Source organism: Vipera ursinii, assembly GCF_947247035.1.
Source record: "Vipera ursinii genome assembly, chromosome: Z".
In the NCBI taxonomy this organism is placed as follows: domain Eukaryota; kingdom Metazoa; phylum Chordata; class Lepidosauria; order Squamata; family Viperidae; genus Vipera; species Vipera ursinii.
The window spans coordinates 91,504,088-91,530,075 of NC_139517.1; the positions used below are offsets into that span (position 1 = coordinate 91,504,088).

At 39.3% G+C, this 25,988-nt stretch overlaps 2 protein-coding genes across 2 annotated transcripts in view; one reads left to right on the forward strand and one right to left on the reverse strand.

Moving 5' to 3' along the window:
- Positions 1 to 3,595: 3,595 nt before the first annotated feature.
- Positions 3,596 to 22,325, forward strand: CDCA7L (cell division cycle associated 7 like; the record flags this gene model as incomplete). Its single annotated transcript, XM_083379025.1, has 8 exons — positions 3,596 to 3,733; positions 4,437 to 4,751; positions 17,351 to 17,422; positions 18,593 to 18,763; positions 19,496 to 19,624; positions 20,447 to 20,596; positions 20,810 to 20,946; positions 22,292 to 22,325. The coding sequence occupies 8 exons, from the start codon at positions 3,596 to 3,598 to the stop codon at positions 22,323 to 22,325; spliced, it is 1,146 nt and encodes a 381-aa protein (XP_083235151.1).
- A 1,518-nt stretch (positions 22,326 to 23,843) lies between these two features.
- DNAH11 (dynein axonemal heavy chain 11) overlaps positions 23,844 to 25,988 on the reverse strand; it is a gene marked incomplete at its 3' end in the record, with an annotated part of 228,403 nt that continues 226,258 nt past the window's right edge. The window contains 2 exon segments of the mRNA XM_083379026.1: positions 23,844 to 24,091; positions 24,875 to 25,015. Of these exon segments, the coding sequence (XP_083235152.1) occupies positions 23,844 to 24,091; positions 24,875 to 25,015 (389 nt within the window).

A 25,988-nucleotide genomic window follows, 5' to 3' on the forward strand; every position in this document is an offset into this window, starting at 1 on the left:
AATATAATATATTAATAATTTATAATATAATTTTATAATAATGATGATGATGATGTTGGAAGGGACCTTGGAGGTCATCTAGTCCAACCCTCAGGCAGTTGTCTTTAAATTATTAGCATCTCCTTCCAAGTAGTACCTGCATTTATATATGCAACCCACAGCATCTTCCTGGCCCGTTCCGAAGCAAAATAAAGTCCTTTTGGAGGACTTGGCATAAGTTAAGAATTTCTTTTTAATGACACCCGTCAGATGGTGTTGATGAAATTTAAAGACAGACACCTTAAGACCTAAGCCATTGGTAGACCGGGTGGACCTAAAAGGGACTTGGAGCCCTCGGGAGGTCTCGCCAGCGCTCCCTCCCCTCACCCCCGTGGCTGGAGCCGCCTGGATGCTCCACGAGCCCGGCAGTCTCCGCCTTGAGCCCCGTCACGTGTGCTCGCGCCCAGGTGGAACCAGGCGCTCTCCGCAGCCCACCACTGGCTCCACCCCGGGCACCACCCCCTTATCCACCGTCTTCAATTCAAGCTTGCGCCCGGCGGTAGGTAGATCGATATTGCAGCTTTATTTGGGGAAGTGGGGGGACGGATGCTGGAGGCGACGCGGCCAAGAATTGGTCTTTCTCCCTGTTCTTGTTTCAAACTCCCTCAGCGAGAGTAGGAGGAGAACACGCCAGAGAGCGCGCTTTTCAATCGGCTGCGATTGGAGCGCCTAGCTCTCGCGAAGCTTCTATCTGAACCCAGAAAAGTTAGCCCGTTTCAATTTTCTCAAGAGTAGGGGAATGGTTGCTCACCCATCACCCTTCCTCGGATCGTCTTCTGAGAAGAAATAGTACTTTCTCTAAAGTTTGTTCAGGATCGCAAATTCGCGTCCACGGAATCAACTGCGTTTCATAACGCAGGAGGGGGGTCTTCTGGTAGAGAATTTGTATCCTTGCGTAAAGAAACAGTAGTTACATACTTGTTAGATCTGTACAGCTGTAAAACTGGGATAGGCAACCTGGTGCCTATCAAGCATTTTCGCATTACAGGTAGTGTAGCTGCAAAGGTGGCCAGATAAAGCTGTGGCTCCATTCTTTTAGCTTAAAGAAACAGTATCTTGACGATGCAAAAAGTTGCGCTCTTAGATACGCCAGTCTTTAACTCAGTCGTTTCTAATGGGGAGGGGGGGACTCTTCAGGTGTTTGAATGCTCTAGGTACCTAGCTAAAGTTAAGCTATCACTGAAATTCAAGCTAAAAATTAGAAGGCACATTAGTTGAGAAACATTACTGTAAGCATTAGCAGGGATTGAGGGAACTTAATCAAAAGGATATCAGGTTGCCTATTAGTGGCTGAATTATAAAGTTTATTGAATATCTTCTGGCCTTATTAAGAAATTCTGAATATTTGTACAAAAAATATTGAGAGGAATCTACAAGTTTGAGCAACTTGGTTGTGCTTACTGAAGTCTTCTATGGGTTTTTTTTTTTTTTTGGCCTGCTTAGGATCCAGCTTTTCCTTCTTCTGAAAAAAAAACCCCCTGGGATTGCTTTTGGCTCTTGGCCAAACTGATGAAAAGGGTAATTTTATTCATTTCCCTAATTTATCTGGAAAGAAAATTGGGATTCCTTTTGCGTGGCTGCTGTTCTTGATAGCTGAATGCTACTCAAAGCAGTTACTAGAGAACAACAGTAGAAGAGGATTCTTGCCATCATGTCCTTAGGGGTTTCTAAGATAGAGCTTCATGGATTGACTGTATGTTACAGATGGGGATTTCACATGGCCTTGCAAGGATCTTCTACTTAATGGAAGGCTGGGCAGAGAAGGATGGTGAATAGACCTTAGTTCTCTGGATGTGATGACACTGATCTCATGCCCTAAATTAAGACAGATGTCCAACCTAATAATTGAAAGACTGTGACTTGGACAAGTCTGTCAAATGGATTCTTCTCTTAAACTATAGTTAGTTTAAAACACTCATGGGGAGAAGAGAGGGGGTTCAACTGTTGGTTTAAAAGCCTGTAGTCAGTCAATTAGCCAAATTGCTAAAATGGAATGGGGGAAAAAAACTTTAGTAAGCAGATGGAAGAAAAGACTGCTTGTAGTAAGAACTCTTTCTTTTATGGAGAACCAGAATAATGCACCATTATTATGTTCTCTATAAAAGTTGTTAACTGTGCACCTGATATGTATTGAATAGTTCATATTTAAATTAAAGTACTTGGCTGTACTGAAACTCCTGAATTAAAATTAAAATTAAAATCAGAACAAAATAGGGAGGCAATATGTTTTGGAACTTCACTATCACCCATTACACAGAAGATGAAAATGTACTTCACTGGAGAATGCACCTTCCTTTAATAATTAATTACAACTCTGTAATGAGTTTTCTAGTGCAAATGCAAAGACAAAATTAGTTCAGCATATAATGATCACAGCAGTTGTTAGCTCAACTATACAATAAGGTAAGAATTAATAGGCTTGTTCTTACAAGCCAATTATTCATTGCGGTTAGATTTCATAGCTCTTCATGTACACTTTCTGTTAAATTGTTAAAACCTATAAAGCTTCATAGAGAAAAACTTCTAACAATATTGAAAGAGGACTGAGAATAGTGTGTGCGTGATTGATTCAATTCCTGCTATTTTTAGTTAGGCAGAGAAAGTTTGTAATCTATGGCCAGTGTGGACAATATTAAGTTCAGAGGATCATCACACTGATTCTGCCAAAAGAAGTTTCTTCTGTCTTTTCCATGGGATACTTCTGTTCATCTTCAAACTATCCCGATAATGTCCATATGTTTTGATAATTATGTTCATTGTTTTGGTTATGTACCTGTTACTCCTGGAGAAAATGAAATGGCTGTCACAGCAGATAGTTAATGATGACCTGGACTGGAATGCCGCTAAATTGTTGCTGAGTCCAACAATGCTTGTCAACTTGTCCTTACAGCTCTGGGCAACAACTAGTATATTATTTATTTTATTTATTTATTTTAATTCCATTTATATCCCGCCCTTCTCCGAAGACTCAGGGCGGCTTACAAGCTTAGCAGTAGCCTTCATTCTATGTATATGCCTGCTTATTAGGGCTTTCACACACACCCCAAGCGGTATTATTACAAAGTCAACTTATTGCCCCCAACAATCTGGGTCCTCATATCATATTACTAAGATATCTTACTGTGTAGTGTTGTTCCTTAATTGTCTTATAATAAGTTCTATTTTGGCTGAAGGGATATTGTCCATTTTGGGGTAGATTTGGGCTTAACAATAATGTATGTTGGTTTTAAATGTAAGAATACTGTATGTGCTAGATTACAATTGACTCCCATTTGTCTTTTTATTGCCCTATCTTCAGGCAATTAATATCTATTTGCTGCTTATATGTGTACAGTTTCCATATCTGTTATTTTTGAACTCTATTTCTTTATTACTTAATCTACTTTGAAACCTGAATCAACCTGCTTAGCATCTCCTCTCCATTGATTTATTAGTTTTTCTGGGTGTAACTTAAGGAGTAGAACTGAGTAGAAAATTAACAATATAGTAATATTCATAGTACAAAATGATTACTTTTGCAAGCTGACTATTCTATATTTTTTTATGAATTGGACAGATGATGGAATTGGCTGACATATTTAATGACCCAAGTGATGAAGAAGATTTTCTTGGTTTCGAACTTGATATTCCCATTGAAACATTGTCATTGGAAGATGGGCATGAGAATGTTAATTTGCCTGGAACATCAGGAATGGTAGGGGAAAAATTTGTACCAAATTATGCGGAGTTTTCATCCAGTAAATAAAATTCCTTGTAACCCTCATGACCTAAATTGCAACTTGATTTTTCTTGTAGAATTGCTTTCTAAAATGCAGTAGAATCAAATGAAAAAACCCAAATAGTGAATTTTTCTTCTTTTTGTAGCTGTAGGTTCTATTTCTATTTATCTATGGAGTGTTCTTCCAATGAATAGGCAGATGCATTTTATTGTGTCATCCAATACTTGTTGCTAATAGTGTTTAATGGAGCTTAGTCTTTTGTATGATTATGGACTTAAAGTTGTTCTCTACTTAACTGTTGTAATTTCTGCAGTGCATTTTTGTTACAGTATTTCAAACAAATGAATGTTTGAATTAATTGATTAGTTAGATGTGCAGTAAGCTGGCTCTTGTTTGGATCTATAACTGAAAATATTTTTACTACAAAACTTTCTGCTGTCTAATGTAGACTCTGGTCATTTGTCTTTTTCTCCTTTTCTATGTACCAAGCCAACGTGAACAATTCATATGAAATTACTGATTAAAAATCAGATAATTATGAATATTTAAGTAAAAATAAGATATTTTTTAAAAGATACCTTTTAATATGATTGATGTAGGTAAGGGAAATAAAATATTAGCTTTTTTCATAGTAGAAATGCAACTATAACATAGGTTTATTTACTCATCTGTTTTTAGCTAATGGAATTAGAAGCAGGCAATAACCCATCTTTAATGGAGGAAGATAAAGAAAAGGAAGAGAAAATAGAAATTGAATCGCGTCATAAGAAAAAAAGCTTCAAAATTGGGGGGGCACTGCAGCTTCCTAACAAGAAATCAGCTAAAAAGACTTCCCTCAAGTTCTGTTCATCAAACAGTAATCAAACAAAAAATACAAATGGGACAAATGAAGATCAAGATACTTCTTCTGACTCTGAGATAGATGAAGCACCAGACGAAAATTCTGATGTACTTTTGAAAAGAGATCAGAATATAAAAGAAAATAAAGCTGTGGTAAGAACTAATTCAGCATTTTTTGATGGCATTAATAGTCAAGAAAACAAAGAAATGAGTTTTTTATTTTTATTTATTTATTTTAATTCCATTTATATCCCGCCCTTCTCCGAAGACTCAGGGTGGCTTACAAGCTTAGCAGTAGCCTTCATTCTATGTATTTTGTTGTTAGTTGCGAAGTCGTGTCCGACCCATCGCGACCCTACGGACAATGTTCCTCCAGGCCTTCCTGTCCTCTACCATCTTCTGGAGTCCATTTAAGCTCACGCCTACTGCTTCAGTGACTCCATCCAGCCACCTCATTCTCTGTCGTCCCCTTCTTCTATTGCCCTCAATCTTTCCCAGCATTAGGCTCTTCTCCAGTGAGTCCTTCCTTCTCATTAGGTGGCCAAAGTATTTGAGTTTTAGCTTCAGGATCTGGCCTTCTAAAGAGCAGTCAGGGTTGATCTCCTCTAGGACTGACCGGTTTGATCGCCTTGCAGTCCAAGGGACTCGCAGGAGTCTTCTCCAGCACCATAGTTCAAAGGCTTCAATTCTTTGGCGCTCAGCCTTTCTTATGGTCCAGCTTTCACTGCCATACATTGCAACTGGGAAGACCATAGCCTTGACTATACGCACTTTTGTTGACAGGGTGATGTCTCTGCTTTTTAGTGTGCTGTCTAGATTTGCCATGGCTTTCCTCCCCAGGAGCAAGCATCTTTTAATTTCTTGACTACAGTCCCCATCTGCAGTGATCTTGGAGCCCAGGAAAATAAAATCTGTCACTACCTCCATTTCTTCCCCATCTATTTGCCAGGAATTGAGAGGGCCAGATGCCATGATCTTGGTTTTCTTAATGTTTAGTTTCAACCCAACTTTTGCACTCTCTTTCTTCACTCGCAACAAGAGGCTCTTTAGTTCCTCTTCACTTTCTGCCATTAGAGTGGTATCATCTGCATATCTTACGTTGTTGATGTTTCTTCCGGCAATCTTAATTCCAACTTTTGATTCATCTAGCCCTGCCTTTCTCATGATTTACTCTGCATATAAGTTAAATAGGCAAGGCGACAGTATACAGCCTTGCCGGACTCCTTTCCCAATTTTGAACCAATCAGTGGTTCCGTGTCCAGTTCTCACTGTTGCTTCTTGGCCTGCATATAGGTTTCTCAAGAGACAAATAAGATGGTCTGGTATGCCCATCTCTTTAAGGACTTGCCACAGTTTGTTATGATCCACACAATCAAAGGCTTTAGCATAGTCAATGAAGCAGAAGTAGATGTTTTTCTGGAACTCTCTAGCTTTCTCCATGATCCAGCGTATGTTAGCAATTTGATCTCTAGTTCCTCTGCCTCTTCGAAATCCTGCCTGTACTTCTGGTAGTTCTCGATCCACATACTGTTGGAGTCTAGCTTGTAGAATTTTAAGCATAACTTTACTAGCATGAGAAATGAGTGCAATGGTGCGATAGTTTGAACATTCTTTGGCACTGCCTTTCTTTGGAATTGGAATGTAAACTGATCTTTTCCAATCCTGTGGCCACTGTTGAGTTTTCCAAATTTGCTGGCAAATTGAGTGTAGCACTTTTACTGCATCATCTTTTAAGATTTTGAATAGCTCAGCTGGAATACTGTCACCTCCACTAGCTTTGTTGTTGCTCAGCTTTTCTAAGGCCCACTTCACTTCACATTCTAGGATGTCTGGCTCGAGGTCCGTGACCAACTCATTGTGATTATCAGGGACATTAAGCTCATTCTTGTATAGTTCTTCTGTGTAATTTTGCCACCTCTTCTTAATCTCTTCTGCCTCTGTTAGGTCCCTGCCATTTTGGTCCTTTATCATGCCAATTTTTGCATGAAACGTTCCCTTCATCTCTCCAATTTTCTTGAAAAGATCTCTGGTCCTCCCTATTCTATTGTTTTCTTCTATTTCTTTGCATTGTTCATTTAAGAAGGCATTCTTATCTCTTCTAGCTATTCTTTGGAATTCTGCATTTAATTGGGCATATCTTTCTTTTTCTCCCTTGCCTTTCGCTTCCCTCCTTTTCTCAGCTATTTGCAAAGCTTCCTCAGACAGCCATTTTGCTTTCTTGCATTTCTTTTTCTTTGGGATGGTTTTGGTTGCTACCTCTTGTACAATGTTGCGAACCTCTGTCCATAGTTCTTCAGGCACTCTGTCTATCAGATCTAATTCCTTAAATCTATTTGTCACCTCTACTGTATATTCAACAGGGATATGATTTAATTCATACCTGACTGGCCTAGTGCTTTTCCCTACTTTCTTTAATTTAAGCCTAAACTTTGCAACAAGAAGCTCATGGTCTGAGCCACAGTCAGCTCCTGGTCTTGTTTTTACTGACTGTATAGAGCTTCTCCATCTTTGGCTGCAGAGCATATAGTCAATCTGATTTCTGTGTTGACCGTCTGGTGATGTCCATGTGTAAAGCCGTCTCTTGGGTTGTTGGAAAAGAGTGTTTGCTATCACCATCGTATTCTCTTGACAAAATTCTATCAGCCTGTGCCCTGCTTCATTTTGTACTCCAAGGCCAAACTTGCCTGTTATTCCAGTTATCTTTTGGCTTCCTACTTTAGCATTCCAATCTCCCATGATGATAAGGACATCATTTTTGGGTGTTAGTTCTATAAGGTGCTGTAGGGCTTCATAGAACCGGTCAATTTCATCCTCTTCAGCACCGGTGGTTGGGGCATAGACTTGGACTACTGTGATATTGAATGGTTTGCCTTGGATTCGAACTGAGATCATTCTGTCATTTTGAGGGTTGTATCCCAGTATTGCTTTTCCTACTTTTTTATTTTTTTTATTGAAAAGTTTTATCATACATTTTATCTTTAACAAACCTCCCTCCCCCTCCCCTATCCCTCCCTCCTTACCCCTTCCCCCCTCCCCCCCGACTTCCCAGAGCTAAGTACAAGGTATAAAAAACAAAAAAAATCATAAACAACCATATGCTAACAACCGTAAACTCTAAAATCTATCACTCTCTAGCTCATATAGGATAACTACAAACACTATTAATATAAAATATATAAAAAAGAGAAAAAAAGATAAAAGAAAGGAAGACTTATTCAAATGCTACATGAAACTTTTTAGTCCCATATTTGTTCTGGATATACTCAATCCATTTTCTCCACTCCATAATATAGCGTTCTTGCGAATGATCTTTCAAATAGGCCGATATCTTTGCCATCTCTGCCAGGTCAGAAATCTTTAAAGTCCATTCTTCTATAGTCGGCAGTTCCTCCTTCTTCCAATACTGACCTATTAAGAGTCTTGCTGCCGTAATTAAATTCAACATCAACTTATGTTTGTTTTATGTTTATGTTTTATTTAATTTATATACCGCCCTTCTCCCTGGGGACTCAGGGCGGTTCACAGGGCATATAAATAAAAATACAATACTATACAAAAGTTAAAACAAAAATTAAATCAGTGCCCAATTAAAAACAATAATACAATCTAAAAAGACAATTTAAAACCCAACTCCCCCATCAGGCCAGACCGGCCAATTCAAACAAATGGGTCTTCAGACCACGACGGAAAGTTCGGAGGTCCGATGCCGTCCGGAGCTCCACCGGCAGTTGGTTCCACAAAGCCGGGGCACCCACAGAGAAGGCTCTCCCCCTGGGGGCCGCCAGTCGGCATTCCCTGACCGGAGGCACCCTGAGGAGGCCCTCTCTGTGGGAACGCACAGGGCGGAGGGGAGTTGAAGCCGGCAGCAGGTGGTCCCCGAGGTACCCCGGACCCATGCCATGTAGGGACTTAAAGATCATAACTAAGACCTTGAACCTCACCCGGAAGACAACTGGTAACCAATGCAGCTCGCGGAGCAAAGGTGTAACATGGGAGTACCGGGAAACTCCCAAGACAACTCTCGCGGCCGCATTCTGTACCAGTTGGAGCCTCCGAGTGGTCTTCAAGGGAAGCCCCATGTAGAGAGCATTACAGTAGTCAAGGCGAGAGGTCACGAGCGCATGAGTGACCGTGCACAGGGCATCCCGGTCCAGATAGGGCCGCAACTGGCGCACCAGGCGAACCTGGGCAAAAGCCCCCCTAGTCACGGCCACTACATGATCTTCTAGAGTAAGCCGTGAATCTAGGAGGACTCCCAAGTTGCGAGCCCTATCCACGGGGGGTAAGAGCTCACCCCCCATAGAAAGAGATGGAACATTTTGAATGTCCCGGGATGCCGGAATGCACAGCCACTCAGTCTTGTCAGGGTTGAGCTGAAGTCTGTTCCTCCCCATCCAGACCCGAACCGCCTCCAGGCAACGGGACATCACAGCGAGGGCATCACTGGGGTGGTTTGGGGTCGAAAAGAAAAGTTGGGTATCATCGGCATATTGATGATACCCAACTCCAAAACCACGAATGATCTCACCCAGCGGTTTCATGTAGATGTTGAACAGGAGAGGCGAGAGAACCGACCCCTGAGGAACTCCACAAGCGAGAGACCTCGGGGTCGATCTCTGCCCCCCTGCCAACACCGACTGCGAACGTCCCAGGATATAGGAGGAGAACCACCGAAGAACCGTGCCTCCCACTCCCAATCCCCTGAGACGCCGCAGCAAGATACCATGGTCGATGGTATCGAAAGCCGCTGAGAGGTCTAATAGGACTAGGACAGAGGAATATCCCCTGTCCCGAGCCCTCCAGAGATCATTCACCAGAGCGACCAATGCCGTCTCCGTGCTGTACCCGGGCCTGAAACCCGATTGGTAGGGGTCCAGATAATCCGCTTCATCCAGGACCAGAGGGAGCTGATGCGCCACCACACTCTCAACAACCTTCGCAAGAAAGCGAAGGTTGGAGACCGGACGAAAGTTGTTCAATACAGCTGGGTCCAAGGCAGGCTTCTTGAGGAGAGGTCTCACCACCGCCTCCTTCAAGACGGTGGGGAAATAACCCTCACTCAAAGAAGCAGATATAACCGCCAGGAGCCAGCCTCGTGTCCTCTCCCTAGCTGCATAAACCAGCCAGGAAGGGCACGGGTCCAACAAACATGTGGAGGAGCTCAGCCTCCCCATAATCCTGTCCACTTCATCAGGGGTCACAGAATCAAACTCTTCCCAGATAACATTGACAAGACCGTCCGTGTCCTGATCGCCTGACTCTGCCCAGCTGGAGTCCAAACCGGTCCGAATCCGAGCGATTTTATCCGACAGATGTTGACTAAATTCCTCGGCACGACCCTGCAAGGGATCCTCCCTCACCTCCTGATTAAGAAGTGAGCGAGTCACCCTGAACAGGGCGGCCGGGCGATTATCTGCGGACGCAATGAGGGTAGAGAAGTAATTACACCTCGCCACCCTCATCGCTGCGAGATAAGACCTAATATAGGTTCTTAACCGCAACCGGTCGGGTTCGGATCGGCTCGACCTCCAACAGCTCTCTAGGCCCCGTTTCCGACGCTTCATCTCCCGGAGCTCCGCGGAGAACCATGGAGCTCGCTGGGATCTGCGCCGGGTCAGGGGCCGCAAGGGTACAACCCGGTCAAGTGCCTCAGTGGCTGCCCTTCAACTTAGTGTCCACAACTGTAGCATCTGTAATTATTCCCAACAAAAAAAGTTGCGGACAAAACTTTATCCTCTGTTTAAAAATCTTCTGCATGTTCCACCAGACTTTTATCCAAAAAGCCTTAACCTTTTTACAAGTCCACCATATGTGAAAATATGTTGCGTCTTCGTCACTGCACCTCCAACATTTAGGCTGATAATTCGGATACATACTTGCAAGCTTTTTAGGATCTAAATGCCATCTATAAAACATTTTGTAAAAATTCTCTCTTAGATTTTGAGCTTGTGTAAATTTTACGTTCCTCACCCAAATCCTTTCCCACGTATCCATTGTAATAACTTCTTGAATATTTTGGGCCCATTTAATCATACAATCTTTAACAAGCTCTGTTTCTGAGTCAATTTCTATCAATGCAAGATATATCCATTTGATATGTGCTGGACCCTGATTTCTAATTTGCTTTATCAAATTTTCATCAGTCATTGTAAAACCAATTTTCTGGTCTTCTTTCCACCTGGCCCGTAGCTGAATATATTGAAACCAAGTTTGAACAACCTTCTCTTCTCGCAAGAGGCTATATGATTTCAAACACCAGACATTTCTTTCCAAGCTCAGAATCTCCTTGTACGTAGTCACATCATGTTTGAAACCAGCATGTATATTTTCTATTGCGTGTTTTGGAATTGCCCATAGTGGTATCTTGCAATCTAGCTTATGTCTATACTTCTTCCAAACTCTCAACAATGCCTGTCTTAGAATATGCACTCTAAACACATTGTCTACCTTCTTGTCATACAACAAATATGCATGCCAGCCAAACAACAAATCGTGGCCCTCAAGATTTAATAATCTCTCTTGTGTCAAATTAATCCAATCACTTATTCCTACTAATGCAGCAGCTTTATAATATAGTTTAAGATTGGGCATTTTAAGACCACCTCTCTCACGAGTATCCTGCATAATCTTAAGTTTAACTCGTGGCCTTTTCCCTGCCCAAACAAATTTATTGATACCTCGCTGCCATTCCTCCAAATTAGAATCTTTCTTAAGAATCGGTATCATTTGAAATAAAAATAAAAATTTAGGCAGGACGTTCATTTTCACTGCTGCAATCCGTCCCAACAAAGACAATTGCAATTTTTCCCAACTCTTCAATTCTTTTTGAATTTCCCCCCATAATTTTTCATAATTATTTTTATATAACTTTGTATTAGAGGGCGACAAAAGCACCCCCAAATATTTAACCCTTTTAACAATCTCAAATCCAGTTAATCCTTCTAAGAGAGCCTTTTGCGAAACTGTCATATTTTTGGCCAGAATTTTGGTTTTCTGTATATTAACTTTAAATCCAGAAACCTTCCCGTATTGTGTTATTATCTCCATCAGGTCCACAACAGAGTTCTCTGGCTGGGTCACTGTAACAACCAGGTCATCTGCGAATGCTCTCAATCTATAATCCTGATCTCCAATTTGTATACCCTTAATTTTTTCCAAATTCCGTATTTTAACCAATAATATCTCTAATGTTAACACAAATAACAAGGGCGATAACGGACACCCTTGCCTTGTGCCCTTCTCAATATTACATGCTTCTGTCAAACTATTATTAACTATAATTTGGGCAGTTTGTTTTTGATATAATGCCCTAATCGGTTGTAAAAATTTTTCCCCAAAATCCATTTTGTCTAAAACTTTCATCAAAAATTGCCAATTCAATTGATCAAAAGCTTTTTCAGCATCTAAAAAAATTAGCGCCGCAGAGATCTGGTTGTTCCTTTCCAAAAACTCTAACACATCGACTATATGCCTCACATTATTTTTCATTTGCCTACCACTAATAAACCCCGTTTGGTCCCCATGAATCACCTGTTGCAGAACCCTCATCAGTCTATTAGCCAACACCTTAGCGAATATCTTATAATCTGTATTTAAAAGCGATATCGGTCTATAGTTTTTAACTTGAGTAGCATCTTGGTCTTCCTTCGGAATCAAGGAAATAAAAGCTGTTCTCCAAGACGGTGGCACCTTTCCCCCCCTCTGGATTGTCTGGAACAGTTCCTTTAACGGTTTCATCATCTCTAATTGTAAATTTTTATAATAAGCCGCAGACAAACCATCTGTACCTGGTGCTTTATCCATCTTCAATTCCTTAATTGCTGTAAAAATTTCTTCTTCTGTAATTAATTGATTAATCCCCTCTTTTTGTACTTGCATAAGAACCGGGATGCTAGCATTCTCCAAATATATATCAATGTCATTTTCATTAATCTTCTCCTTAGCATATAATTTAGAATAAAAATCCACAAAAGCATCCTTGATAAGGTCCTGTTGAAACACAACCCTTCCTTTATGCTCAATTTTGTCTATATTAGAAGCCCTTTGCTTTTTCCTCAATCTATAAGCTAACCATCTACCTGGTTTGTTGGCGTTGCAAAAGGTATTATGCCTGGCAAACCGCAAATTGGTTGCCACTTGGTCAGCCATTAATTTATCAAATTGTCCTCTTAACAGTCTAATAGCCTCCTTAATCTTCACATCCTCTGGATTCAAAATCAAAGCCTTTTCTTTTTCCTTTATTTCATTCTCCAGTTCTTTCCTCCTAGCTTCCACAGCACGTCTATGTTTATTATTCATATATATCAACACCCCTCTCATATAGGCCTTACTAGCATCCCAAACCATGTCCAAAGAGGTGCCCTTATTCATATTAATTTCAAAAAAATCCTTCATCCGCTGTTTGCATTCTTCCACATTTCTCTGATTTCTAAACAAATTCTCATTTACGCGCCACGAGCGCCTATCTCTATTCTCCTTATCAATCTCTAGCCAAACTGGGCTGTGATCAGAAATAGTTCTTGCACAAATCTTCACCTTCTTAGTCCTTAAAAAAAATCATTAGTCAACAAAATAAAATCGATCCTGGAAAAAGATTGATGTCTGTCAGAAAAAAAAGTATAATCCTTTTCCTGCAAATGTCTCTCACGCCAAATATCTCGCAGTTCCAAGTCATCCTTCATTTCAAAAAAGGATTTAGGCAGTCTAGCATGACTTGGGACGCGCTTAAAAGCTCCAGCCTTGTCCATCTGTACATCCAAAACACCATTCCAATCCCCCATAAAAATAAAAGATTTATAATCCAGCTGGGTAAGCTTTGTATGAAGTAAACTAAAAAAGTCAGCTTGTTGTTGATTAGGAGCGTATAATCCAACTAAAAGCGTCTTTTTACCTTCTAGCAGCAGCTCTATCATAACGTATCTTCCATGCTTATCTGCCTCAATTAAGTCTGCTGTTAAAGCACTTTTAACATAAACAACCACTCCATTTTTCTTATTCATTGCAGAAGCAACAAATTGCATACCCAACCTTGAGTTCGATAAATACTTTTGATCCACAACCCTAATATGCGTTTCTTGCAAACATATAACATCTATTTTGAATTGTTTTAAATATTGAAAAACTTTCTTCCTCTTCTGTGGTGAATTTAGTCCATTAACGTTCCAAGTTAAAAATTTAGTTGCCATGCATATCATCCCAAAGCTCTTGGAGCACTGCTTTGATAGGACTATCTTTTTTAGGCCGTGCTCCTCCCACTGCTTGGCTGTAAGTACGTTGTGGAAGTTCCATAGACTTCTGCTGATCTTGTTCTTTTATTTTTTTTGATCGTTTTAAAGCAGCACGCGTCACCCTCTGCTCTCTAGGATCATCCAAAGAAGTTGTAGCTTGATCTCCTCCAGCACCGTTCTCCTCTGTCTGTCCATCTTCAGCCTCTTGATGTTCTCCTTCTCCAGATCCCTTTGCAGCTTCCAGAAGTGTTAATGGGGTTGCTTTTAAAACATTATTGTAAAAATCACGCGCCTGCATCACAGTAACCAGACAGTACCTTTTACCTTCATGCATCACCATCAACCCAACTGGACTCTCCCATCTGAACCTTATATCTCGTTGCTTGAGCTCTTGCACAAGAAATGTAAAATCCTTCCTTCTCCTTAAAATCTTTGGAGGAATTTCTTTTAGAACCAAAACTTCTTGATCAGCAATCACAACTTTAGCATCATAGGCAGCTTGTATAACTTCATCTCTAATTTCCCTCTTTGCAAAATAAACCACCACATCTCTAGGCAGCTTTCTCTGTCTAGCAATCCATGAATTCACACGAAACACTTTGTCCATGCCTCCCTTTATTTCAGATGCTGGCTATTCAATACCACTTCCAGAGCCTCAGAAATCAGCTGCTTTAGATCTTTCTTAATATTCTCTTTTAAGCCTCTGATTCTAACAGCAAACTGCATCTGGTAATATTGAGCAAGACTCAGTTCTCTGTCCATTTTGTCTCTTAAATCTTCATTCTCCAATACTTTTGCTTCTAATATGGCATTCTTTTGAGTCAAATCTTCCACTTTTTCATCCAGATCTTCCACACATTCAGCCACTTTATGCACTGAAGACAAAATGTCTACCTTCATCACACTGAACTTCTGTTCCATCCTCTCTTCCATTCTCTCCTCCAATTTCTCCAATTTCTCCTCCATCTTTGCAAATTTATCACCCATTGATTCCAAAATTACCTGGGCATGTTTTTCAAGAGCATCTTGTAAATCCTTCGGTGTCAATACATCAGGAGGATGCAACGCCTGCAATGATGATTGTTGCACCGGAGAAGTTCCAGCACTCCGAAGAGTTTTTGGGGGAGGTTTAGCCGCCATCTTTTACTTTTACTTGTGACGCACTTTCACTTTAAGTTTAAAAAGTCCATCAAGCTCGAGAGTAAAATATAATAATCCTCTTCACCTTTTCCTCTTGTACCGCTCTGCCTGCTCCTTTTAATCCGTAGTCATTCCTTCAGGCAGGGGTGGTCGCAAACGCCTGGCTCTGCTCCAAGAAATCCGGAGCAGAGACGCTGGCCAGCTGGGAGCGACCCAGGCTACGGGGGAGTTCGATCCTTCAGCCGCCCAAGCTACAAGCTCAGGCGGCCCCGGAGAACTCGACCCCTACCTGGGGCCTCACCCCCTCCTCTTCTCCCGAGGAGGGGGCTTCAAATTCACCCGAACAGCTGATCGGCGCTGTTTCGGGTGAAAATTACTCAGCTGAGCCGTGGGCAGCCCTAATATTAAGGAAGTCCTACTTTTTTATTGACTATGAAGGCTACTCCATTTCTTCTGAGGGATTCTTGCCCGCAGTAGTATACCTGATGGTCATCTGAATTAAATTCACCCATTCCTGTCCATTTTAGTTTGCTGATACCTAAGATGTCGATGTTTAGTCTTGTCATCTCTTGTTTGACCACGTCCAGCTTTCCTTGATTCATGGATCTTACATTCCAGGTTCCTATGGAGAAAGAATCTTTACAGCATCGGACTTTCCTTTCACCACCAGACATAATCACAGCTGAGCGTCCTTTCGGCTTTGGCCCAGTCGCTTCATTCTTTCTGGCGCTACTAGTACTAGCCCTCTGCTCTTCCCCAGTAGCATATTGGACGCCTTCCGACCTGAGGGGCTCATCTTCCAGCGTCATATCGTTTTGCCTTTTGGTACTGTCCATAGGGTTTTCATGGCAAAGATACTGGAGTGGGTTGCCATTTCCTTCTCCAGTGGATCACATTTTGTCAGAACTCTCTGCTATGACCTTTCCGTCTTGGGTGGCCCTGCACGGCATAGCTCATAGCTTCATTGAATTACACAAGCCCCTTCGCCACGACAAGGCAGTAATCCATGAAGGGGTATTCTATGTATATGCCTGCTTATTAGGGCTTTCAGGCCCCCCCAAGCGGCATTATTACAAAGTCAGCTTAATTGCCCCCAACAATCTGGGTCCTCATTTTACCTACCTCGGAAGGATGGAAGGCTGAGTCAACCTTGAGCCTGGTGGGATGCGAACCTGCACTAATTGCAGGCAGCTGGTGTTACTTAAGGAGGCATTAGCCCACTGCTCTACCAAGGCAGTGGTGACACATGTAATTCTAATTGCCTCTTTGTTTTATCGAACATATTTTTCGTATTTAACTCAGGTAAATTAATTGGATTTTAGGGATTCAAGAATGGACTACCTATTACTGTATTAGTAGGAACAAACCATTTTCAAATCTAACTTATGCATTACTTAAGTAACACCAGCTGCCTGCAATTAGTGCAGGTTCGAGTCCCACCAGGCTCAAGGTTGACTTAGCCTTCCATCTTTCCGAGGTAGGTAAAATGAGGACCCAGATTGTTGGGGGCAATAAGCTGACTTTGTAATAATGCCGCTGGGGTGTGTGTGAAAGCCCTAATAAGCAGGCATATACATAGAATGAAGGCTATTGCTAAGCACATTAATTTGTGCTTAGATTGTAAGATGCCCTGAGTCTTCGGAGAAGGGCGGGATATAAATGGGATTAAAATAAAAATAAAAAATAAAAAAATACTGTAGTTCAGACTGTTACTATTTTGTTTGGGCTTGAATTCCATATTACCTATAGATTTGTTCTTGTGGTTGCACTCAATGCTATATCACATAGTATCCTCTGAATGCTGGAAGGTTAATATGACTAAAAAAAATGACGCCCAAAGTTTTTCAATGAAGTTCTGCTTATAAGTTCCAAGTATTTTCCTTGAATTTTATACCTGCAGTAGATAAGGCTGATGCCAAGATTTGTGGGCCATCTGCCTTCATATTATCTTTCCTCCTCACTCATTGGGTGAAAAAGGACTGAAATAGTTATGTTTGTTCATGTTTATAATTGCATATAACCATATATTGCTACTTAGTACATTTTAACCATTGTGCCAGTGTGAAAAGCATAGTATGCTTTGAATTTGTTGTCCTTCCCTTTGAAGTGAATGACAAAGCCTGCTAGCATGGCATAAATACATGAAGTAATTGCTTCCATAACTTTGGAAATATGAATAAGTTTATTATTAACTCCAAACTTTCACTGTAATCTTTTGAACAGTGAAACTAGTAGTGCAATTTTTATCTGATACATAACTAAAATTATTCTAAAAATGTAAGGATTTATATTTTTAAAAATGCATGATGAAATAGTATATAGATAAGATTGCCATTAAGAAGTATTTGATTTATAGAGCAAATCAATGTCATTCCCCCATTTCAGCTTGCTCAGTTACTAGCAGAACTAGATTCTATACCTCCCTCAATCCAAATGAAGACTTCTTCCTCAACTCTGGTAATTATGAATACATTTTCTTTTTCAAAAATTTCTTTTGCATTTCTAAGACTGACTATACATCGCTAATTTTTGCAGGCTTTTTTTTAAAAAATATTTTTTACTTGGAGCAAGCATAAATACAATAAAGTATAAAATCGTGACCTTTCCTTTCAGCCAGACATGATACAGAAAGGATCAGCTATCTACACTTGCATTTGCAGAGTTTTTCTTCTAGTATATTTATTTATGCATATGTGTATTTTTTTTCAGACTCAAAAGCTTTCATAATTTATATATACTCTAATTAGGAAGACATGCAAAATAACAGACTAACTGAAGGCACCAAGATTAGTTTTTCACAATTTTGTGCATCTCTTTCACCAATTCAATAACAATTTACCTAACACTGTATCCCTTACAGCAGGGGTGTCAAACTCAATTTCATTGAGGGCTGCATCAGCATTGCGGTTGCCCTCAGGGGGCTGGGTGGGTGTGGCCAGGGTGGGCGTGGCCTACCGGGTGGGCGTGGCTAGAGTGCGTATGGCCTACTGGGTGGGTGTGGCCAACTCTACATCGTTCGCATCAAGGGTGCCTATGGGGGGCCTGGGTAAGAGTGGGACAGATCTGAGGGTCTCTGGCAGAAGGAGGGTCTCTGGGCCAGGGCCAAGGCAGTGGGGGCCGTTCCCTCACCATTTCCAGGATGGCTTCGTGGGCCGCATAAAACCACTTCGCGGGCCAGATCCGGCCCCCAGGCCTTGTGTTTGACATGTCTGCCTTACAGTATTTTAATGTGGATATACTGTAACCTGTGAACTGTAGATCCAATACACATAGATAAGTAATTTATAGAATGTTGTAGTTGCATAATAGTAATAACAGTTAACTAAATTCAGCAAAACAAAGCAAATGGTAGGTCTCTTTTTCATGTTCCTTCAGATATTTTCTCTCTTAGAACAAAGAATTCTGAACTTAAGGTTGGTAGAAATTTTTATCTCCAACCTTTTTTCTAGTTTTGTCCAAATATAGATATGCTTCTTCTTACATACTCTCCTAAAATGTGCAGCAATTGGCAGTGTGCCATAAAAGGGAAATTTAAAAAGAGAATTTGAAGTGGATTGAACAAGGTGTTTATGATAAGCTATTGCTTCAGGCTATGTGTTCATAAAGAAAACCTCTCTTTTGTTTTAGAAACCAAAGAAGGCACCAAGGAAAAGATCTTCAGAAGGCCCAATGCAGCGTCGAACTAACCCAATCAGGAGTGCTCGTCCTCCAGAAAACTTTGCTGTGGAAAGAAGCCCATCTCTGGAATACCTTGATAATGAAACCTACCACAACTTATTGAAGAGAAAACTAAATGGGGTACATGCCAAAATTATGTTTTGGATTTATTTTAACAAAGAGTAATTTGCAGTTAGCAAGGATAGAACTTATCAAGCATGAGCTCAACATTGAAGTGAGTCGCCTAGCCCTGGTAATGAGTAGCCAGTCTTGTGGTTTATAGTTGATTGATTGCTGGGCTTACAAGCTGTTCTAGTCACAATATTCTCTGACTATAATAGACTTTGGATTAAACTGATAAACTGGATGAACCATTTGAAGGTTAAGGATAGTCCAAAATATACTGGGGAAGACACTTTTGTCTATTCTGATCCAGAAGCAATTTCTCTAAATTGCCTCTGGAAATTTGAATATGCTACTTCCAGATTTTTCTATGTTTAAAAAATGCTAACCGTGTCAGGATTTAAATGGTATAATTTATTTATTTATTTTATTTTATTTTTTATTACATTTATATCCCGCCCTTCTCCGAAGTCTCAGGGCGGCTTACAAGCTTAGCAGTAGCCTTCCTTCTATGTATATGCCTGCTTGTTAGGGCTTTCCACACACCCCAAGCGGCATTATTACAAAGTCAGCTTAATTGCCCCCAACAATCTGGGTCCTCATTTTACCTACCTCGAAAGGATGGAAGGCTGAGTCATAATGGTATAAAAGGAAACAGAATGAAATTTTGGATTTGGCGTGAGAACAATCCATAAAAAGTACGAAGTACAAACAAATTGCACTTAACTCTTCCATTTACCATTTTTATAGCATATTTTAGGAATGCCGAAAAAAAGAAAATTATCAAGAATCGCAGCACTTCGATCAGTTGTTATAACAAATGAAGATTTGGACCATATTGCATTTACCAATAAAGATAAAATCCACCATAAGATTTTGGTAGGTTGTTTTCTTTATACATTGACATATATTGAATAAATGCAATATTTTAGATCTAATCAGTTTTTTACCCTCTTTATATACACAATGTTTTTGAGATATCTTTACATTTATATAATGATCCAGCTGCCACAGTATTATTTACACTGGTTGAATTACTTTTTCTTTCACCTTCCCATGAACAGGGTTAATCTTCCCTACTGTCATAGTGTACTGTGAAGTATTTAATATTTTAATTACAGTCTATAATTATACTGACAATTCCTAGAACACAGACAGTAAAATAACTACCAATAAGTTATTTATCTTGTCAAGGTATTAGCAGAAGTGCTTGCCTCAAAAAAGAAGTAAATACTTATCAGGAATTTAAGCAAAATAAAAAAATAGAATTTTGGAATTGCTTATAATGTTAATTTTTGCATAATTGTTATCTCTCCAGAATGAAATGACTGTGAGCATTAGATTAAGCTTGGGCTAGTGTTAGTGTTGCTGTCTTGTAAAACCTGAAATATTGCTACAGTTTTGTAGAACGAATACAGTGAACAGGCTTTTAAAATTCCATTTATAAATTGGTTTTCCACTCCAGTTCAATGTATTATCTAATTCATCTTGCCTTATTTGAAACATGCATTTGTATTGGGACTTGGGAAAAAGGCTTTTTAATATTCCAGCAACAAAAATGTGTAATTATCTGTGTTCTTGGATAATTTGTTAAATTTTTTTATTAGAATAATAGGAATAGGGTTATGAAAAACACCATGTTTATCTTCATATGTATTGGATGTGGCTTTCTAAAAATATTATCATTTGTCCCAATATTAGGGAACCACATGCCATCAGTGTCGCCAAAAGACAATTGATACAAAAACAATTTGTCATAATGAAGACTGTGTCGGTGTGCGGGGACAGTTCTGTGGGCCATGTCTCCGTAATCGCTATGGAGAAGATGTGAAAGTGGCACTTCTGAATCCAGTAATACTCTAGTTGCTTGAATTGTGGGATATATAATGAAATGGGAGTTACAGTGAAATTATTGGTGATCTGATTGTTTTATTTTTATTATACATATCTTCAGAAGCATGCACCACTGTGTGTATGCAGGCTCTAACTTTGTGATTTCCGTGCTTATGTGATAGTACAACATATTACTTATAAGTGAACTAATACTTTACTCCCATTTTTAAGGAGTGGTTGTGCCCTCCTTGTCGTGGAGTATGTAACTGCAGCTACTGTCGGAAACGTGATGGTTACTGTGCTACGGGAACACTTATCCACTTGGCAAAACTTTATGGTTATAGCAATGTAAGGGAGTACCTTGAAAGGTAAGCTTATACCTAAACTTTTGTAGGGTAATTTGTATCAGAAGTATTTCCAATATTGTCAGTTGTATTAGTCTAATTTGCTATGTTTATTTTACTTTTATATTTATTTAGATTTATATTCCATTCTTTTTCAGGGTGGCATATCTATTGCTCCTCTTGTTTTTTCCTATCTTTTGGGGTAGGTTGACTCAGACAGCAAGTTTGAGTTTGTGTGGATGTAGATTTTTCACAAAACCTGCAGACATGCTGTTCCACAAGTAATGATTTTATTTATTTGAGCTTATGATTACTTTATACGCTTGTTGGAATATTTATTTGCTCCATTCTGAGCTGAGATGAAAAAAAAAACAACCCACCAGGCACCTGCATGAAATTAAGTTTTTTATGAGGGGTCCTTGGTGCTAATCTTTATCCAAGAGCGACCACAGCAAGTGGTTAGGTAAAGGTAAAGGTAAAGGTTCCCCCGCACATGTGTGCTAGTCGTTTCCAACTCTAGGGGCCGGTGCTCATCTCCGTTTCACAGCCGAAGAGCCAGCGCTTGTCCGAGGACGTCTCCGTGGTCATGTGGCCGGCATGACTAGACGCCAAAGGCGCACGGAACGCTGTTACCTTCCCACCGTAGTGGTCCCTATTTTTCTACTTGCATTTTTACGTGCTTTCAAACTGCTAGGTTGGCAGAAGCTGGGATGAGTAACAGGCGCTCACTCTGTTACGCAGCACTCGGGATTCGACCCACCAAACTGCCGACCTTCTGATCGACAAGCTCAGCGCTAACCCACTGAGCCACCGTGGTGGCAAAGACTACCTTCTTCCAGCACTAGTACAATCATACATGACAATCAGCTTCTCCTTTACAATACCCCACCCCCTTACCCGTTCACCCAATTCCAATCTTACATCATTCCCTATAAGGAAGTTTTTTCTTCCCATGCCAGGGTCTCTTAAATTTTCTGAGAATACATTTGTCTAATAAGACTTATTTGCCTGGATAAGTTACTTTTAAAACCTATGAACAGTGAAGAGTAAGAACTTCAATAAATCTTAAAGTGAGACATAGTCTCTGACTCTTAGTAAGAGTGTAAATGCTAAAATAAAATATTCCTTCTAAATATTCTAACATCCTGTCCAATATTTTTGTAAAAAATAAGAGACTTTTAATGTTGAAGAATAATTTTATGAGTGCATTTAATGATTTTGCTTTTTTTTTATAAAGACCATGACTTACTATTTATATTAGAAGCTGGAACAATACAATTGGTGGCATTATAGCTCTTTGAAGTAGAGTTTATAATAGTTATATTTTCTTTCTTAAACTCTAAACATTTTGTTTTTCTTCTTTATGCAGTTTGCCAATGCATCGTGTTAATGGAAATCAGTGAAAATACCCAAGACATCTGTGTGAATTCTGATCATGGTGATTTATACATATACTATATTTACTTAAAAATTTAAATCTTGAACTTTCATTTATAATCATTATGTTTAAATAATTTCAGAAATATAGAATAACCACTTTTGATTTAGTAAATATTTCCAAGGAGAAAGGCTGTTAATATTGGGAACAGCAATATTTTCCTGCATATAATAAATGTTTAATACTGTTTAAAATATTTTTCTTTAAGAGACCTAGTTTAGAAATATGATTCTAAAATATTTAGAAATAGTAATAATAAAATATTTAGTAATAGTAATAGAAAATTTATAAATAGTAAATTGACATTTGTAATTTAAGTCACATCTTTAAACTTCTGAAAACAAGCATTCCAGATCACTGTTTGTTCTGCTTCACGTGCAGAAAAATGCTATAAAGGTCAATATTGTTTAAAATTTTAAGGGCATAATTCAGCCCAGTTTAATTTTCACCATCTGAAAACGAGCAGCAAAGTTAACTAGATAATCTATGCATGTCCATTGCAGGGTTAACTGAAAGCAGCTTCTGAAACAGTCTAGGACAAGACATGGCTGCTCTAATAATTTTAAAAAAAGGTGCTTTTTAAATGGCCATTTTGTTTTTCAAGGACCAGCCTGGTCCTAACATATATTTGTTGAAATTTGTCATTCAGTTTTGTTGGATTTAAAGTTGATTAATGGCCAGGAGCTTCACAGGATAAACAGCAAGAAGAAAATTATATACGTCTTTGCACATCAGATATGGTGTTGACTATTTTCATATTCAGTGTGCTTTCTTAGCAAATTAATCAGGACAATAAATGACTAATTTAAGCTAAAATTTAAGCCAAGTTTATTTTCATTTTTGTTTTTAATGTTAATTGGAAGAAAACTGCACATTGCTTAATAGTGTATTTTTTTTAGGATAACTGTAGTTTGCAAAAATACAGAAGGTCACTAGGTGGCAGCAGAATTAAGAGTCCTATATGCTTTTGCTACAGAATTGTCCTTTTCTGTATTTTTGCAATCCCGGTTAAAGTAGTTACCATAGTTAACATATTTCACTCTCTGATTATAATTAAGATATTTTTAAGTTTTTGCATACAGCTATATTATATATTTATTTTTTGCTTTTGAGTGACTATTTAAAAATAACTCGCATTGGTCTTACAGCATACATTCTGTCTGTGTTGGGTCCATATATGCCATTTATAGAAACTTGAAATGTTATTCCCTTAGGTGAAGGGAGTGTAAACCAAAGGTTCACCTGCATATTACATACATAACATGTATGATTCAGTGACTTAATCCTTTGCATGTTCACTTGTACATATGTATTGTTTCTATGTGCAGCGATGTAACTATAGCCGATGCATAAAACAAGAATTCAATAAAAGAATTATTTTGAAGGTGGTTTGTGGTAATTTTAAACAGAAATATACCTGAATTAATGCGTGAACTATGCTACCTTGCTGTAAATAATACAACGGGTGTCTGCAAGTATATTGCTAAGCTTCCAGAAGCAAGGCTACTCCTGCAAGCACCCATTTGGATGGCTTTTCTTTGGTTTTTAAGTTAAAAGTCCATGTGTAGGTGGGCCCTCTAAGTTTAGTTTTATAAACTGGACATTTGTAAGTGTGCTTGGTTTCTTGCCTCTCTACCGGAATTGCTCTGGCAAAGATGACTGGCAGCATGGGAGTCAAATTCTTCAAAGGAGCTTCAGCTATGACTCCTGCTTGAATGTCCCATCTTGCTCCTGAAACCAAGAAATACACATTTTAACTTCTGCAGGACGGAAGTGTGTGATTAGCTAGGTAGAATATTACCGTAATTACAATTTGCGTGCTTCGTTGTGTGCCTGAAATCTCATTGATATTCTGCATTCTTTTTATTAATGATGGGGCTTGCTGTTGAAAATAACATACATTTCAAAATTTGAGCAGCAAGCACAGAATACCATCTTGCTTTATTGTGCTTCATTTCACAGTATTATTAAATAGTGAACACCATTTTTTTTAAAAAAAATTGCAGATAGTGTTTGATTAATAACCATTTGTTTAACAACAATAAGGATGGTGCTGAAAAAAGTGACATTATGATCCTCACACTTAAAACTTCCTTGCAAGTCACATGATCAAAATTAAAGTGCTTGGCAAACTGGCATGTATTTACAGTTGTTGCCTTGTCCCAGAATCACATTATCATCATTTACAACCTTCCCAGGGCACTTCCAACAAGCAAAGTTAATAGGGGATTTGCTTAGCAGCGTTGTGATTCGGTTAATGACCACAGTGAGTTACTTAATGATGCAGCAAAAAAGTTCATGAAGAATCAGGTTGGCTTAGTTAATTATTGCATCACTTAAATTGAGAAATTCTGGCCCCTACTGTGATTCTATGTCCAGGACTACTTGTTGTCAGAAAACTTTTCACTGATTCTATAAAATATACTTCTTTTTGATGTGTCTCACACTGATCATTTTTTTACAGGTGGTTCCTCTAACTAGATCACGGTTAATACAGAATTTTAATGAACTTACCTTCCATGTAAAGTCCAAATATATATGCACCTTCTCTTGGTGGATGACCATAATCTTCTCTACTCTTTTTGGTAACATCAGTAGTCAAGCACATCTTATCCAGAGACCAATTGTTTTTTCGTGCTGTAGTTTGCATAATGGCTTTCAAGAAGATATGATTAATACAAATTATTTTATGGTTTGCATACTTAATTACTATGGATTCATTTCCCTCCCATTGTGTCCAATTCTTGGAAACTACCTAGACAAATCTCTTTTTTGACAGGGTGTTTTTTTGCTTCCTCCTAAGGTTGAGAGAAAGCTACTGGTTCAAGGTAACTAGCTGCATGCCTAAGGTGGAAATAGAATTCATGATCTCCCAATTTCTAGCCTGTGGCCTTAATATTGCACCAAACTTGCTTTCAATAGCTATGTATAAGGTCATGTAAAGGTGAGAAATGAGGAATTTTGTTCCTGAGGAAAAATTATTTAATCCAACTTTGTAGCAATACATCTACTGTATATTAGTTATTAACAAAAAGTCAATTTCAATAAACATTAATGTCATGTAATTTAGAGCATTTTTTAAAAAAATATGCCATATTTGCGTTGGCATTGAAGGTAATTTTCTAGAAACTATTGCAAACTAATAGATTCAAGGTGCTGGTGATGACCTATAAAGCCCTAAATGGCTTGGGTCCGGGATATCTGAGGGAACACCTGCTGCCGGCATCAAGTTCCCTTCGTCCTGTGCGCTCCCACAGGGAGGGCCTTCTCAGGGTGCCGCCGGCAAAGGATTTCCAGTGGGCAACACCCAGGGGGAGGGCCTTCTCTGTGGGCGCGCCTGCCCTTTGGAACCAGTTACCTGTAGAGCTCAGGACTGCCCCTGATTTTCGTTCGTTCCGCCGGGACCTGAAGACCTGGTTCTTTGAGCTTTCTGGCCAGGACTGAGAATTTTAAATTTTTAACTTATTGTAATTGGGTTTTTTAATCAGAGTTATAGGGGTTTTAGATTTTTAATCAAGGATAATTTAATCTATTTTAATTGTTATTAACTTTTTGTATTGTAATGTTGTTTTAATTGCCTTGTGAACCGCCCTGGGTCCTACGGGAGAAGGGCGGTATATAAGTTCAA